This window comes from Sphaerodactylus townsendi, linkage group LG15 (genome assembly GCF_021028975.2).
Source record: "Sphaerodactylus townsendi isolate TG3544 linkage group LG15, MPM_Stown_v2.3, whole genome shotgun sequence".
NCBI lineage: Eukaryota > Metazoa > Chordata > Lepidosauria > Squamata > Sphaerodactylidae > Sphaerodactylus > Sphaerodactylus townsendi.
Genome location: NC_059439.1, coordinates 3,017,605 through 3,033,828, shown reverse-complemented (window position 1 = coordinate 3,033,828; position 16,224 = coordinate 3,017,605). Strand labels below are relative to the sequence as shown.

Here is a 16,224-nt window from a genome sequence, read left to right as displayed (position 1 = left end):
GTCCCGCCTTGGCCTGCAAAGCGCGTGCAAGTCGCGATGCGATGCTGATGCGTCGCGTGCGATGCAAGGCGTGCGTGCGTCGCGCGGCGATGCAAGTGCAAGGGCGTGAGAGAGAGAGAGAGAGAGAGAGATGGGATGGGATGGGATGGGATGGGATCATCTGCAAGGGGGTTATATCTAATATTTATGTTTTATTCCACATTTTTATGTTACAGTGACTACAGTTTAAGCTAAACCATGGGTGCAGCACTTTTTAGAAAACAAATGGACAGGAAGAAAATGCTGCTGTACTTTCTTCCTTGGGTTCCACTAAGCAGTTAAGACAAGCCAGATACCTGCAGGAACAGAGCGAGCAGTTTGTAACCACCAGGGAACTGTTCAATTTTGAATGGCAGAGGAGATTTCAGGAAGCCATGACAAGAGCCAATTCAGAGGCCGAGTTTCTTTAGTCAACACAAAACTGTTTTGTTTTAAGATCACTTTAAAACACTGGCTCCCACTTATACAAAGAACCACAGAGTTGGAAGGGACCAGCATCCCAGACAAGTGTTTATCCAGCCACTGCTTAAAGACTGCCAGTGAGGGGGAGGTCACCACCTCCGTAGGAAGCCAATTTCACTGCTGAACAACTCTTAGTGTAAAAAAAAAAAGATTCCCCATGTCCAGCCAGTACCTTTTTATCTGTAATTTATGCGCATTATTGTGAGTCCTGGCCCCTGATGCCAACAAGAACAGCTCCCAATATTTAGAGAGAGCAATCATGCCCCGCCCCCTCCTTTTTTCCAGATTAAATGCTGCCAGGTCCCTCAGCCTTTTCTCACAGGGCTTAGTCTCCTGGTCCCTGATGACTTTCCTCATTCTCTTCTGCATCATTCTCTCAGCTGCTCTATCCACCACAGTCCAGTCTCTGGAGATCAGTCGTGAGGGCAACCAGTGACCAGACCAGAAGTCAGATTGAAATGGATCCAGAGCGAATGGATCCTCCAGAAAAGCCTGGAGCAGTTCTGCAGCCACTTCCTCAACTATGTGTCAAAACCGCGGGGGGTGGGGGGTAGACAAATTTTCCAGCGGATGGGTTACACACGAGTAGATCACCCAGCAGTATGCAAACCAGGAACAGCACACAGACGCACAGTCGACTCCAAAGAGGTTCCTTTATTGTTGCAATACTAACAAAGTGCTTCGCCAGGCAACAGGTGTTTCAAGGCACCACTCCCCTGCCTTCTGTGCGCTACATATATACAAAACATTTACCTATCAGGTGCAGGTGTCATCAGTTGCACACAGCTCAAACATCTGCACACAGCTCATATTATTGCACACGGCATTGTCCAAGGTCGGACATAACTGTCATGTAGATTTTGCACATCTAGTCTGACACTTTGACAGCACCTGATGCTATGCTACCCATAAGAACATAAGAACATAAGAACAAGCCAGCTGGATCAGACCAGAGTCCATCTAGTCCAGCTCTCTTCTACTCGCAGTGGCCCACTAGGTGCCACTGGGAGCTCACATGCAGGATGTGAAAGCAATGGCCTTAAGAACATAAGAAAGGGCCTGCTGGATCAGACCAGAGTCCATCTAGTCCAGCTCTCTGCTACTCGCAGTGGCCCACCAGGTGCCATTGGGAGCTCACATGCAGGATGTGAAAGCAAGTACCCAGGAAGGAAGGTGGGACACTGGGAAAGTTGGCAGGATCTGTTAGATCCAAAGATGGCTTTTTCCAGGAAATAACATCACATCCTCCCCGAATTCTACCCTTCCCACACACTACCCCCAAATATCCTGGCATTTGCTTTGGGAACTCTGCAAGCATGCTTACCCGGGCAGAACGCATCAAGGTCTAGCTTTGCTGCCGAAGAGAGGGTCGGTGAGCCAAGCTCTGATTCTGGGATTCGTGGGCTCTCAACAAATTTTGCCTTCCTCAGTGGAGCTTCAGGAGAGGGAGAAAGAAAGAAAGGTCTTAAGAGAACAGCAAGTAATACATGGAGGGTTGACACTAAGCAATAATCTGGGCCAATCCCAGATCACATTCCTTCCAGCTTTTTCAAAAGCCCCAAAAGGTAATTCTTCAGGAAAGAGACAAACCACTCCTAAAAGATGCACATTCTTACTAACTCAGCTCCATCACAATGTGAAAGGAAGAACACAAAAGCTTTGGCTGCACAGCCATTTTCTCCTGGTAAAATACGGTAAACTCTTTTGCCTGTGCACATGCAAATGTGACAAGAATGACTGAGGTACATCACTTGCATCCTACACTTTAATTGATTAAACCCTTTGTGCTCTTGCCAACACAGCTTATTCCCACAAGTACACTTGGACTTTGTAGTGTCTTGGACCTCTCTTTAACTTACAGAAGGGGATCCCCAGGGTATATGCCACAAAATATGAATTTGCACATAGAAGTTATTTTTAGCTCAAGTTTCTAAACAGATACAACTGTCACCACAGATTAGAGATTTGGGAGACACCTATGTGTGGATAAAGAGGGAGGGGTAAAATAACTCTTTAGGATTTTGGTGTTGATGCTTTAAATGTTTATTTATTTACAAAAATTCTCTATTGTCTTTCCACCCAAACCAGAGGGACCTGTCAATCAATCGAAATGAATCAGGTACTGATCTATCAATTAAAGATTAAACATGAAGTCAGCTCCTCCATAATTTTAATGTACACACTATTCAAAGACAAATCAGTGTCCAATATGTCCAGAAAGCTGGTTTTAAAATACTGGATTTGATGGAGATGATCAGGTTGAAATCCCTGTCCGACTGCGAATCCCACTGGGTCTGCAGGGTCATTTCACTGCCTGGAGCTAATTTATCTCAGAGAGTTGCAGACACTCTTATCCTGACTCATACTTCCAGTGCCACCCCTAAACCCCTTTAAGATGCTTTGTGGTGGTGTGACAAATGGCTTCTCGCAAGCTAGACTGTGAGTGACATATCACATAACCAAATCACCCTGAGGAAAAACTCAAAATTGCATTTCTTTAGATCACGAATTCATCGCAGACAATTGACTGCCCTTCCCCCCCCCCCCCCCCCCCCCGAAAGCTACAGCGCTGCTTCTTGTGAAGTCAGACCGAAGAGAAGGCAATTCTTACAGTTCCCATTTACAGGATGATAAAAATGTGTGATCCTAACCTTTTGCCTGATAAGCAACGCAGCTGAAGGAAAACAAAAGCCGCTACCATATTTGTGATCACTTTTCTAGCCTATTACATTTCTAGCTCTTAATGGACTTAATAAAGCAGGGGGATCCTTGGGAATGTCCCAACCAGCTGTTTAAGATCCCATGCTGAGATTCTGTTCCCTGTCCTGTTTGCAGGTATCAGAGCTCAGCCATGGCTGGAGGGGCAGGCTACACGACAAGAGCCAGAACCCCCTTAACTTGCATCTGCAGGTAGGAGTTGGCTGACGCATTGGATCCAGGACCACACTAAGCTCTGGGCTACATATTTTTCCTTCTTCTTTTATTTGTTTTAATTACATTTTGGGGTTTGGGGGAAGCAGTTAGGTGTACCCAGTGGGGTGGAATATAGAATCTAAATGCATACAAATAGAAATACCAGTATGCAATAATCTTTGCTCCACCCCCCCCCCCCCCCCACTTCTGGGGCCTGAGGCAAGGAGGCCTGCTTTACTATGTTGCAAGCGCAGCAATTAGAACAGAAAGCTCCATTAACATAGACAGGTAACAACCAGCCCAGGTGTGACCTTGGCTGTGGCCAGTCGATGCCAGGCAAGGTGGCAGCTGTGCCTGACAGGTGGTCAATCCAAATGGTAGGCTGAGGGATTGGATTGATGAAAAGAGATAGGAGGTTCTGAGTCTTGTAGTTCACCTTCCAAGGGAAACGGGATGGGCATGGTCAGGGGTCTGCAACCTGCGGTTCTCCAGATGTCCATAAACTACAAATCCCATCAGCCCCTGCCAGCATGGCCAATTGGCCATGCTGGCAGGGGCTGATGGGAATTGTAGTCCATGAACATCTGGAGAACCACAGGTTGTAGACCCCTGGGCATGATGAACAACCCAATGGAGAGAGTGTTCTCAGAATGGAGAGTCCTCCTTGGTTCCAATGGAGATCTTTAGGATAAGGAGTAGACAACAACTTTGACTGGTGGGTGGTTTAGGTTGATGGGTGGTGATTCTGATGATTATGGTCCAGGGATACAGATGCTAAGTCTGCAGCTTTTGCCAAGTTCTTTGCCAGGCCCAAGGTGGTTGGAATTGGCCTCAGAACTGTTGGCACTCAGATCTATCCGTCATCTTTAGAGGACAGTGTTTTGCTCAGATCTTTCTCCTGAGCTGTGCTCGACAAGGCCTTTCCCCAAAGTGTCATTTTTAGGCAGGAAGCTCCATTATGCCCTGCTTTGGGGTGGGGGTAAGTTGGCAACCAACAGAGTAACATGAGATGTCACAGAGGCTCAGCAGTTGTCGGTGTGGAAGATTTTCAACTCACAGGAGTTGCACTTTTTGAAAAGCACTTTTTGTGCCATCTCCCAGAAACTTCATGCTGAATGAGTTAGAAAATGACTGTTGGTAAATTTCTGTTGATTGAAAAAAAGCCAACGCTGCTACTAACAACCTCCCTCAGTGCTGGCAAAGAGGAAACTAAGGGAAGGGTGCTCCCTCACTGTAAAAGAAGTGAGACAGGATGGGGGAGGGAGGGACCGCAAGTGTTTTTGAGTTGAAGTACTTCTCTATGGTGGGCCTGCCCATGCGCAGTGCCCATACGGGACTGCACAGGTACCACAACAATTAATTTAAACTTTCAGGCACAGAGTTTTAGAAGAATGGCTGAAGAGGAGTCCACTGTTTTAGGAACATAATGAGCGCTTTGCCTTCCAGTACTTTATAATACATCACACTTTACATCTCTGGATGCATCAGAAAACATGAATCATCTTGTAGAAATAAGAACAAATCAAATTTGCACTGGAAATACCTAAACGTCTTGGCGAACCTTGCTGTATATGTTGACTCGTTTCCAAATCTGCTATGTACTTTTAAATCTTTTGCCCTGAAATTGTTAAACTAATTTAAAGCATACGGTCTGGGATAAAGAACAGTGTTGTAAAAATAGTTTTCATCAATGAGCTTCAGAAAAGCAAGCCAACATAGAGCTTAAAACCATATACATGCTATCCCCGGGTGTCTTGGCATGTTCCAAATTTAACAGCCCTGGCAGATGCAGCCCAATGTTTCCAGTAGTCTACAGGTGGGCACCTGTGTCACAACCCATGATGACTTGCCCTGGTTCCAAGTGTTTTGGACCAATTACAAGCTTCTGCTAGTCCAGGGGTCTGCAACCTGCAACTCTCCAGATGTTCATGGACTACAAATCCCATCAGCCCCTGCCAGCATGGCCAGTTGGGATTTGTAGTCCATGAACATCTGGAGAGCCGCAGGTTGCAGACCCCTGTGCTAGTCTAATGCCATGAATGTTTAAGTGGGTACATGGAAGAAAAAGTCATCCATTTCTGATCAAGAATCTCCTCTGAAACACAGAAAGCCCAGGAAAAATGATCTCTGGGTTTTACTGTGATTATATTTTGCTTATGTGTTAAATATAAGTATCTTATGAAAAAATATTTTTACTCATCAGGACTCAAAATAGTGCAAGACTTACTACCATCTGGTACGTAAGTATCATCATGTATTTTTGTTCAGTTTCACTGCACATTATTAAAATCATTTTGTGGCCTTCCCCAAATACATGTAGATCAGTGGTTCTCAACCTTCCTAGTGCCGCTACCCTTTAATACAGTTCCTCATGTTGTGGTGACCCCCAACCCTAACATTTATCCATTTTACAGATGGAGAACACTGTTGCAGAGAGTCTTAGGTGACCCCTGTGAAAGGGTTGTTCGACCCCCAAAGGGGTCCCGACCCACAGGTTGAGAACCGCTGTAGATCACTACAGCTAGAATGGAAATAAGAGCAAAAACTATCTTACTTTTTCTTTCTTTTCTGGTACATCTCTCAAACTATTCCGACTGCAACAGTTAACCTATTTCTTCCACTAGAGATCATTCCTTTTGCAGAAGTGCTTTGGCATTTTACCCTCATCAACCAGGATATCACTCATCACCAAATCCGCCCGCTGCCCTGCAGTAATGCAGTAATGCCTGGACATTTATTCATTAGATAGCCTTATGCTACCTCTTCCAGGATAGGTCCATCATGAGAATCAATATGTCTACCATTTTGGAAGCTCATCTCAAGTAACCGTTATAGGAGTGGCACCTGCATAATCCGAAGAAGAGAACTCTTAGTCTAAATCCAACAAAAAAGCAAATCAGAGAAATAGATTCTTCTGCTCCACTGTAAGCAAAGTCTATTAATGTATTGCTGTTTCTAATCTAAATTCAAACTGTTCATAAAACAGAGCAGTTTCTCCTGAAACTGTCTGTTTAAAAGGTCTTGAGGGATAGAAAGATGTGGGGGCAAACACTGCAAAGAAACTTCTTTAAGTAAAATCTTAAGGTTTCTCAATGAGCTTCCTTGGCTAAGTTGGGGGGGGGGGGGGCAGTCTTCGAAATCCCAGTCCTACTCTATACAATGCTGGCTCTCCTAAACTTCTGGATGGGTATATCATTCAGTCGTAACAAGCTGTTGAGCTAATTTTAGTTTAGTTTAGTTGTTTAATCCAAATGGGAAAACGGCAGTTGCAGACAGGTGAATCCATGAAGAAAATACTTTGCATTTTTTCTGTCTTGATATAGCTTTTGAAGTTGTTGTTCTTGCTGTTGTTGTTGAAGAAAACAGTAGGTTGGACAAGTATCTAGGAAAGACAGTTTCAAATTACCACTCTGCCATGAAGGATCAGCGTGAGGCTAAAAATGGGACAGAGAGAACTGGGTATACGACCCTGAGCTCCTTATATTTTTGAGGTGATATTATAGTATAGTTATTTGATATTATGGTACAGCCATCTAAAAGTACAGTTATGGTACAGTTAGCTAAAAATGGGGATCAGATGTGGTGGGGTGTGTGTGTGAAGGCAGTTGTGCAGGTGGCAGGGCCCTATACCACCTGATTTGAATACCAGGTGGTGCATTAATCCTGTCTTTTGGTGTGCCTGCGTAACATCCAGATTAGAGCATAATCTTGACATTTTATCATCAAAAAATTGGCAAATATATCACTGTTATCGTTTCTTCCTGAGACAATGGAGCTCAGATTTTGACATCAGCAGTTGCTGAGCAACCTTAAACAATTGAATAATCATAAGCTATAGTAGGAGAGTAGCATCATTCATTTGCTGCCATCGCCACTGATTCATAAATCTTCCAATGGACTCTATAGCATAATCTATCAGATTTGTTATGGGTTCACCACTATCATCATTCTAGTAATCTCCCAGCCCTATCCAGGTCACCTAGTTCCATGGTAAACCAGGGGCTCTGTTTATGCCCCATGGCTTGAGTGGTTGTAGAGGATCAACCTTCATGACAGCTTCATAGAATGACAGAAGCATAGAGTTAGAAGAGACCACAAGGGCCATCAAGTCCAACCCCTTGCCATGAAGGATTACACAATCAAAGCACTCCTGACACATGACCATCCAGCCTCTGTTTAAAAACCTTCAAAGAAGGCTCCACCATACTCCAAGGCAGTGTATTCCACTGTCAAACAGCCCTTGATGTCAGGACTACAATTCGCAGCAATCACCAGCTCCCGTCTTTTTGCATTGGAAAACCAAGCTGGGGAGCTACGACAAAACGAAACTATGTAGCTCCATCAGAACCAATGAGAGACCACGAACTGAGGGGAGGGAAAAAGCTGATTGGTTGCTGTCTGTTTTTGTAAATAGGATAAATACTGGAACTGAGGACAAGAATCCTCAGTTCCAGCACCCTGTAGCTAGGGCGACCCAAATCGATAAATTCTCACTGCAGCCTCAGCTGAGAATGTCCTCCAGAGAATTCTGGAATGTAGTAGGATTCATGAGCCTCCCTGGGCAGACCATTTGAACCAGCACCCCTCTCATGGGAAGCGCTGGAGCCACATTCGCGTTGGCCTGAAGTAGGAAGTCAGACCATGCTGCAGGTCAAATTTTTAGCAGGGAAACCAGGCCTTCCTCAACTGATTGATGCAAAACATTCAATTCAGCGTGTGACATCTTTCATGTGTTAGGCCTATCATAATTTGATAGAGGGATAAGGAAATCAAAGAGAATATAAAATGTAGAGCCAAGTCCTGGCAAGGTATCCTTGGCATGGACACTGAAGTCCCCTAGAAGAATCAGTCCAGGAGTCCCTAATACCACGTTGGTCATTATTTCTGTTAAATTTATCCCACTCTTTCTTCAAGGACCTCAGAACAGCACTATGGCTCTTCTCTCCTCCATTCATCCTCACAAAATCCTGTGGGGTGGGTCAGCCTGAGAGGCTATAAGTCAGTGATGGCGAACCTTTTCGAGACCGAGTGCCCAAATTGCAACCCAAAACCCACTTATTTATCCCAAAGTGCCAACACAGTAATTTAACCTGAATGCTGAGGTTTTTGTTTAGAAAAAACGGTTGGCTCCAAGGCGTGCGTTACTCAGGAGTAAGCTTGGTGGTAGTCAGTGGCTTTGCTTTGAAGCAACTGTGCAACTCTTTCAACGTGAATCACGACCCTAGGAGGGTTTACTCAGAAGCAAGCCCCATTGCCAGCAACCAAGTTTACTCCCAGGTAAAGGATTGCACTTTAGTTTAACAGCGCTTAACAGGGTTACCTACACTGCTTCCCCAAAACTAGGTCTTAGGTTTAATGCTAATAATTGAGCCCAGTGGCCCAGGCCAGCCTAGATGTGTGGAGGGGGCACTCTTTTTGCACGTGCCCACAGAGAGGGCTCTGAGTGCCACCTCTGGCACCCGTGCCATAGGTTCGCCATCACTGCTATAAGTGATAGAAAGGTAAATTTCACTGCTATAACCGCAAGGTCATAACAAACACAGAATCACAAAAAGTAAACATGAGACTCAGGTAAACTATAAAACTTCTTCTTTAGCCTTTATTTGGCATAAAACAAATAGAATAAAATCATATCAAAAATACAAAGATTATAATAAAAGCAGTATACAGGTACAAAAGATATGGCATAAATGTAGACTATTGGTTATACATCACTTCCAATAAAAAAATCTGCTACCAATTCACAAGTTGTGAGATCAGAACTGTCCAGTAAGAAAAGGAGTCTGCGTGAAGCATCCATTTCATTAGGTATCAGAGAAAACATATTAAAATATTTTAATCTAATATTTGCGGACTTAGGGCAGAAGAACAATTGATATATCAATGTTTCAATTTGTTGTTTGTTACTCATTTCTAAGTTGTTAAATCTACCACTGCAATAAAGCAGAGGGGAAGACGTTCAAGCAAGCAAGTGTGAAGGCTCTTCTCTGATTAGGATTAGTTAAAAGGGAGCCATCCTATTTTGATGTAAAAGAATTGAGAGATGTAGGGGTGAACAAGTTTTCCTAAACTATAAAACATAAGATGCCAAAAATTATTACTCGCTGGTCAAAACCAAAAACTACAATTTATTTAAATGTACATACATAAAACCTTTATTAGGCATAAAACCAATATAACAACCAGCATTATCCAGACAGATGTTCCATATATAAAACCACCACAGGTATTATTCCAAGGTTCCTAAAAGGAACCTAGCTACAGAATTTAAAATCACAGAAGCAGAGTTGTTTAGTAGGAATGCCACCTTCCCAGCAACAGAGTATTCCTTAAACTTAGCAGGAAGGAAGGTCAAAAGCCTGGTCCTAGCTTCCTCATATTTGGGGCAGTTAAGCATTATATGTTCCATGGATTGCACCACTATAGTACAGTGGGGGCATTTCCGCTCTTGAGCGTCAATTTTAAGAAACCTCCCTTGGAGTACAGAACAAGGGAAGGAATTACAACGAGCCCTTGTGTATATCCATCTCAGCTTGGGCTCTTGGAGTATACTCAGATAGTCTGCCATCACATTGGTTTTAAATTTGATGTTGAAAAAGAAGGGGGAACAGTTACTTCGTGCTTGGTCTTGTAGAACTTGTAGCTCCTGGTCAAGGAGTCGCCTTTTTAGTTGAAAAAAGAGTTCGGAAGGCGGTAGCATTTGCAAAGACTCCCAGGAGAATCCCAGGGAAAGTATTTTAATTTCAACTGCCCGCCACCACTTAGATCCACGGAGCTCGGGTAGCATATGATTGATAAGGCTACCAGTGTCCTAATTAAAGCACAGGCGCACCCAGAACTTAAGGGTGGCCAGCCAAGCTTTCGTAACCAGCAGATGCTGTCCCGCTTCCAAACAGAGTGCAGCATAAGGAATGCAATGTGGCACTCCGAATATTTTGTATAAGAAGGGCTGACTGGATCCTTTCAACTTTTTGGCTCCAAGCATTAATCCACAAGGGGATTCCATAGAGCAATTGAGGAATCACTTTCATGTTAAAGACTCTAACTGCGGCAGGGATAAACCTATTGCCTTTCGTAAAGAAAAAGTTCTCCACACCCGCCACAGTAGCCCTACAAGCTGTCATGGCTAGGTCTCTGTGTTTATACCAACAGGCTTTATGGTGGAAAACGATTCCTAAATATTTGCAGAACTTGACTTGTTCAACCAATGCACCGTCTAACATCCATCTACTGGGTTTATAAATGTTAGCAAATACAACCACCCTAGATTTAGCAGGGTTGATGGATAAAGAATTCCGTGTACAATAATCACTGCATTTGGATAACAAGGAATTTAATCCCCTCTTTGTTCTAGAGAGTAATAACGCATCATCTGCAAATAGAAGTAGTGGTAGAGTCACATTACCAAAGCTGGGGCAAGGTGAGTTGACCGATTTTAGATCAGGGGACAGATCATTAATGAACAGATTGAATAACAAGGGGGCCAAAACGCAGCCTTGTTTAACACCTTTAAAGGATTGAATTTTTGGCGTTAATTTTCCCGCTGGGTCACATCTCACTTGAAGGGTGGTATTTGTATATAAAGCCTTGATAAGAGCAAGCAGCCTACCATCGATACCCATTACCGTAAGTTTTTCCCATAAGAGTTCTCTATTCACTGAATCGAATGCCCCTTTGAGATCCAAGAAGGCAACATACAAAGGGGATTTACCCCCTGTTACATACTTGGCTATCATTGTATTCAGAAGAATGGCATGATCTAGTGTAGATTTCCCTTTGATAAACCCAATTTGTTCCGGTCCAATGATCTTATTCTCGTTGGCCCATAAGGTCAGTTTGTTCGATAGATATTTAGCATATAATTTACCTGCAGTAGATAACAAACTAATGGGCCTATAATTAGAGGGAATGGTTGGGTCACCCTTTTTATAAATAGGGACAAGGATGGCATTAGTCCAAGCATCAGGTATTTTAAGTGAAAAGCAAAGCTAATAGGGGCGCCCACCATTCAGCGAAGCATTTGTAAACCTCAGGTGGTAGGGCATCCGGGCCAGGAGCCTTCCTAGGTTTGAGCTGTTCAATTAGGGTTGTGATCTCATTTGCCGAGACAGGGTCCCAGCAAGGCAAAGTTGCGAGGGTTTCAGACCGGGCTAAGTCTATAGGATCCTTATCTATGGTATAAAGGTCTTGGAAGTAACTATACCAGGATCGGGGTTCTACCGTTACAGCTGGAGTAGTTGCACGTGTGTGGCTAGCAACTATAGCCCAGAATCCTTTATTATCCTTCGTTTGGATAGAATGAAAAAGCTTGTCCCAGTTAGCCTTAGCAGTAGCCTCTCGTTTTTCCTGTAAGAGCTGGGTAAGGTTCCTTTTATAATCAAAGTAAATATTGGGGAGAAAGTCAATTTCACCCCTCTTGAATTTACTAAACAACTGTCTGAGTTGTCTTTTTAAAGCACTAAGTTCTCGTAGTCTGTATGTAAAGGATTCAGTGGTGTTGATGAGCGGGTCAGCCGCCTGGCCTTGACTACATTCCACAACCCGGGCGATGGGCCAGCTTCTGCGGCGGAGACCTTATCTCTGCGAGGGAGATGAGACCTACGTTCCCATGGGAAGCCGGGAGGGGGATGGGATGGACAGAGTTATAACCTGTGCTTCTGGCGGGAAATGTTATTCCTGCCACGTCGTGTATGTGAGCTTTCTAGGATGTCTGAATAAACGGTCTTTTACACCAAAAAAGCCTTTTATTTCTGCTTCTATGGAATTCCTTACATTGTGTAAAGGATTCAGTGTAAAGGATTCAGTGTAAAGGATTCAGTGGTGTTGATGAGCGGGTCAGCCGCCTGGCCTTGACTACATTCCACAACCCGGGCGATGGGCCAGCTTCTGCGGCGGAGACCTTATCTCTGCGAGGGAGATGAGACCTACGTTCCCATGGGAAGCCGGGAGGGGGATGGGATGGACAGAGTTATAACCTGTGCTTCTGGCGGGAAATGTTATTCCTGCCACGTCGTGTATGTGAGCTTTCTAGGATGTCTGAATAAACGGTCTTTTACACCAAAAAAGCCTTTTATTTCTGCTTCTATGGAATTCCTTACATTGTGGCAGGAATCCATCGTTCATCTATCTTCCTAGTGCAGTGGACCTCTGGTGTCTCGGCATGGAGAGGTTGAATATTCCTGTGGAAGGTTCGGTAGCCCCCAAAGAGGGCCTCGAAGCCTCCCTTCTGGATTTGGAGGAACCGTGGGAGAACGGGTCTCGCTGGTGACTTCTTTCCCGCCCTCAGATCAGCACGAGTCTTCCCTTACTCCGCTGGAACGAGGGACGAGAAGGCGACCATGGGGACTTACATGAGTCGCTTGGGGCGCTCGTCTATGGATCGGCGCCTGTGGATCGGATATCTACCGTTTGTGTATGGATTACAAACCTCAGATGCAACTCTGTCACGGAGGAGACGGGCCTGACCACCTTTCATGCGGCAACACAGGAGTCCATTGAATCCATTCCTGGACTCGTGATTTTGGTGATGTTCCCAAAGATCCACCGCGGCATAGCATCTGGGGCCCGTCCGAAGACCACCGTTGAAACTGGGACTATACCGGGATTGGGAGGGTATCCGCATTACCCGCCTTCCCGATCGAACCCCAGATCCCGGACCAGCGGCTGCACCTGAGATGCCCCGCGGAGCCACCGGTGAGCACGACGCCCCATGCTCAGATGAAGAGGAGTCCGAGAAAGCCTGCACTCCCATCCGATCTATTCCCTCTCCCATCGAAGAGAGCTGGGATGAGGAAGTGGGCCGACTTGGCGAGATGCCCAAGAAGCATGGGCCCGTGAACGCCAGCTATGGGAAGTGGAAGGAGCAGCTGCAGCAAGAGCGTGAAAACCTGCAAAGAGACCGGAACAGCAGCAAAGAAATCTAACTCGAATTGGACCGTACCAAAGACGCTGGCTGCAACGGCAATAAAGAGAATCTATCAGTCCATGATAAAGTCCTGGAACACTCCAAACTGGACTTACAGCCAACGCCGAAAAGCTGCTTCAGGCCTTTGGCGACGCAGTGAACTAACTGCAGCTGTTCAACGAGATCTAACTGGCCAAATTGGAACGAGAGAAAGCAGCTTTGCATGAGCACCAGGATGCTTTGACTCGCAAGGAGAGAGAGCTGGCTGCCTTGGAGAGGGAACTGAAGAAGCAGCAGAACAGGACAACCCAAGTTGGAGCCTACGCTGTCACTGGTACAGCCGGCGCCAGAGGGGCGACGCTGCTGGGTCCTGCCACCTCCCAAGGACCGGCTCCCACCAGAACGCCAGCGGCACCGGCATTGGTACCTCCACCTCCACCGATTCCGGCCCCTAAGGCCGCTGCCTCAACCTGGCGCGAATCACTAAAACGCTTTCGCGGCTTTGGCGCGGGCCGTGGAGAGGGGATATTACAGACCTCCAATACCTGCCCGCTTCGGGATGGGACCGCCTCCAAACTTCCCTACTTCATCCTGCAACTTCGATGCCCATATGGAGGGACTATGACGCATTTATACCCGGTCTGAGCGAAAAATACGGGGACATCGGCTCAGTCCTGGATGGAAGTGACAGCCGACTGGTTTGTGACTCTTTTGAACCTGCAAGATGAGGATACTCGCGACGGTGCCCGCGCTGCTCCTCCAAGCCTTAAGGGCTTCGCTTCAAAGATCTAGGGTGCTGAAAATGAAGCTATCCGCACCTATCAAATCTATTCAGCAAGGCAACCGCTCGCTTTGCAGAATTTGCCCGTGAATTTGCGTATGCGGCGGCTGCTCGACTCCCTCCTGAGTGGCCTTGAGCGCATGAAATGCGAATACTTCGGATGCTGTCGACGGCAAGCTGCGTGGAACGGTGTTTTTAATCTGGATCCCCGCACTATGGCTGATTGGATCGAATTGGGGATCCCAGGTGGCGCCTCGCTTGAGTAATGCGCTGCCGGGGCCGCCGCACGCCCAAACCCGCCATCATTTACTCACCGCGCACTACCGCCAAGCTTCCAGCCGCTTACCGAGACCACCTCCGAGCTTCGCCGCCGACTGGGATTGTGTCTTTACTGCAAGTGAGGGACCAGGTCATCTGGCCGCCAACTGCCCGAAAAAAACAGAAGCCAACCGCCTCCGCCGCTACAAGCACCCCATCTGCCAAGCCACCATCAAGAACCGGGCCCCCATCAACAGGCTCAGTCTAAGGCAGTTACCGGCTTACCCAGAGGAGGGGAAGCAGCTGTTTGCCTTTCTTCAGCCCCAATGGACATGGGTTCGACTCCAGACGCTGTGTGAGTGAAGGCAGCGCTCCCATTACGACATCCAAGCGCTTTCTGGCCAACCCCGCTAAGCATACTCAGTATTATAGCCTCAGCCCTTGTAGATTCTGGGTGCTCCCATTGCTTAATGCGGCCCCAGGTGGCGGAGGAACTAGGGTCTAGACCAAGTCCCCTGGCTAAGCTCCATACCATTCACCCAAATGGACGGCAGTCCTCTTGGGAGCGTAAGGACTGGCCCAGTTCAAAACGCGAACCGGTTCTCCTCTGGCTACCGACCATTGGGAGAAAAATTAGTTTTATTCTGGCCAGTGGCCAAACACTCCATAGTTCTGGGCATGCCATGGTTGTTGCTGCATGAACCAAAATTCATTTGGAAAGAAAGGATCTTTGGAATTCACTGGACCTCCCCGCGGTGAACACATGAATTGGGGAAACTCGGCTTCTCCTGGACACACACACTCGCTTCATCAGCGATGCACGCTCTAATTGTTCCCGATTCTACCGGCATTCCAATCGGGCTTACCAAGATTTAGCCAGAGTATTTCAGGAGCAAGAATGCGATCAGTTGCCACCCCATAGGGACACTGACTGCAAAATCGTAATACAGCCAGGCTTAACTGCCCAAAAGGTAGAATCTACCGCGATGAGTCCCAATGAGGAGAAGGAACTTCGCCTTCTTAGACAAGAACCTCGGCCGCTGGTTCATACGGGCGGGCTACCAAACACACACATGCTGCTCCTGTATTGTTTGTAAAAAGAAAGATGGGTCTTACGACTCTTGCACGGGATTACCGAGGACTCAATGCAGTCTCCCTGTCCAATAAATACCCTTTGCCATTAATCAAGGACCTTTTAGGACGATTGGGCAAGGGACGATCTTTACTAAGTTGGACTTGAGAGAAGCTTACTACAGGGTCAGTCAGAATTGCGAAGGCTATGAACACTTGACTGCATTTAACACGGAAATTTGGACAGTTTGAATACTTAATAATGCCATTCGGGTTGGCGGGGCCCCCGAGCTTTTATGGCCCTTTATCAACGAAGTTCTCCATGATTTATTGTACAAAGGGAGTAGTGGTGTATTTAGATGACGCTTTAATTTATTAAGCAAACCATGGAGGAGCATGGCGTTGGTTGGGAAGTATTGAAACGCTTTGCTCAACAACTCCCCTCTTTGCCAAACTTTCAAAATGCTGTTTCCACCAAACCTCTATTGACTATTTGGGTTACCGATCTCGCCCGAGGGCCTAAAATGGATCCTGCTAAGATTGATGCAGTCCTCCAATGGCCTGCCCCCACCAACCGAAAGGAGCTCCAATCTTTTCTGGGTTTTGCTAATTTCTATCGTGGACTTTATACCCCAATTCGCTGAACTGACTCTCCCACTCACAGACCTCTTACGCGACTAAGGGTAAAGATCCACTGACTGCCAAGCCCGGGGCCCCTTTCCTGGTCTAAAGAATGTCAGACAGCCTTTCAGCTTTTAAAATCTGCTTTTACTACCGAACCTATCCTGAAGCACCC

At 46.2% G+C, this 16,224-nt stretch overlaps 2 protein-coding genes across 4 annotated transcripts in view; both read right to left on the bottom strand.

The window, feature by feature from the left end:
- The window catches only part of KCNH6 (potassium voltage-gated channel subfamily H member 6), a 534,004-nt gene that overhangs the window by 334,411 nt on the left and 183,369 nt on the right, over positions 1-16,224 (bottom strand). The window lies entirely within an intron of this gene.
- Positions 1-16,224, bottom strand: part of TANC2 (tetratricopeptide repeat, ankyrin repeat and coiled-coil containing 2) — a 243,193-nt gene that overhangs the window by 107,576 nt on the left and 119,393 nt on the right. For all 3 annotated transcript variants that reach the window (XM_048516921.1, XM_048516922.1, XM_048516920.1), the window contains exon 6: positions 1,826-1,936. In XM_048516921.1, coding sequence (XP_048372878.1) covers positions 1,826-1,936 — 111 coding nt within the window. The remainder of the gene's footprint in view (positions 1-1,825; positions 1,937-16,224) is intronic.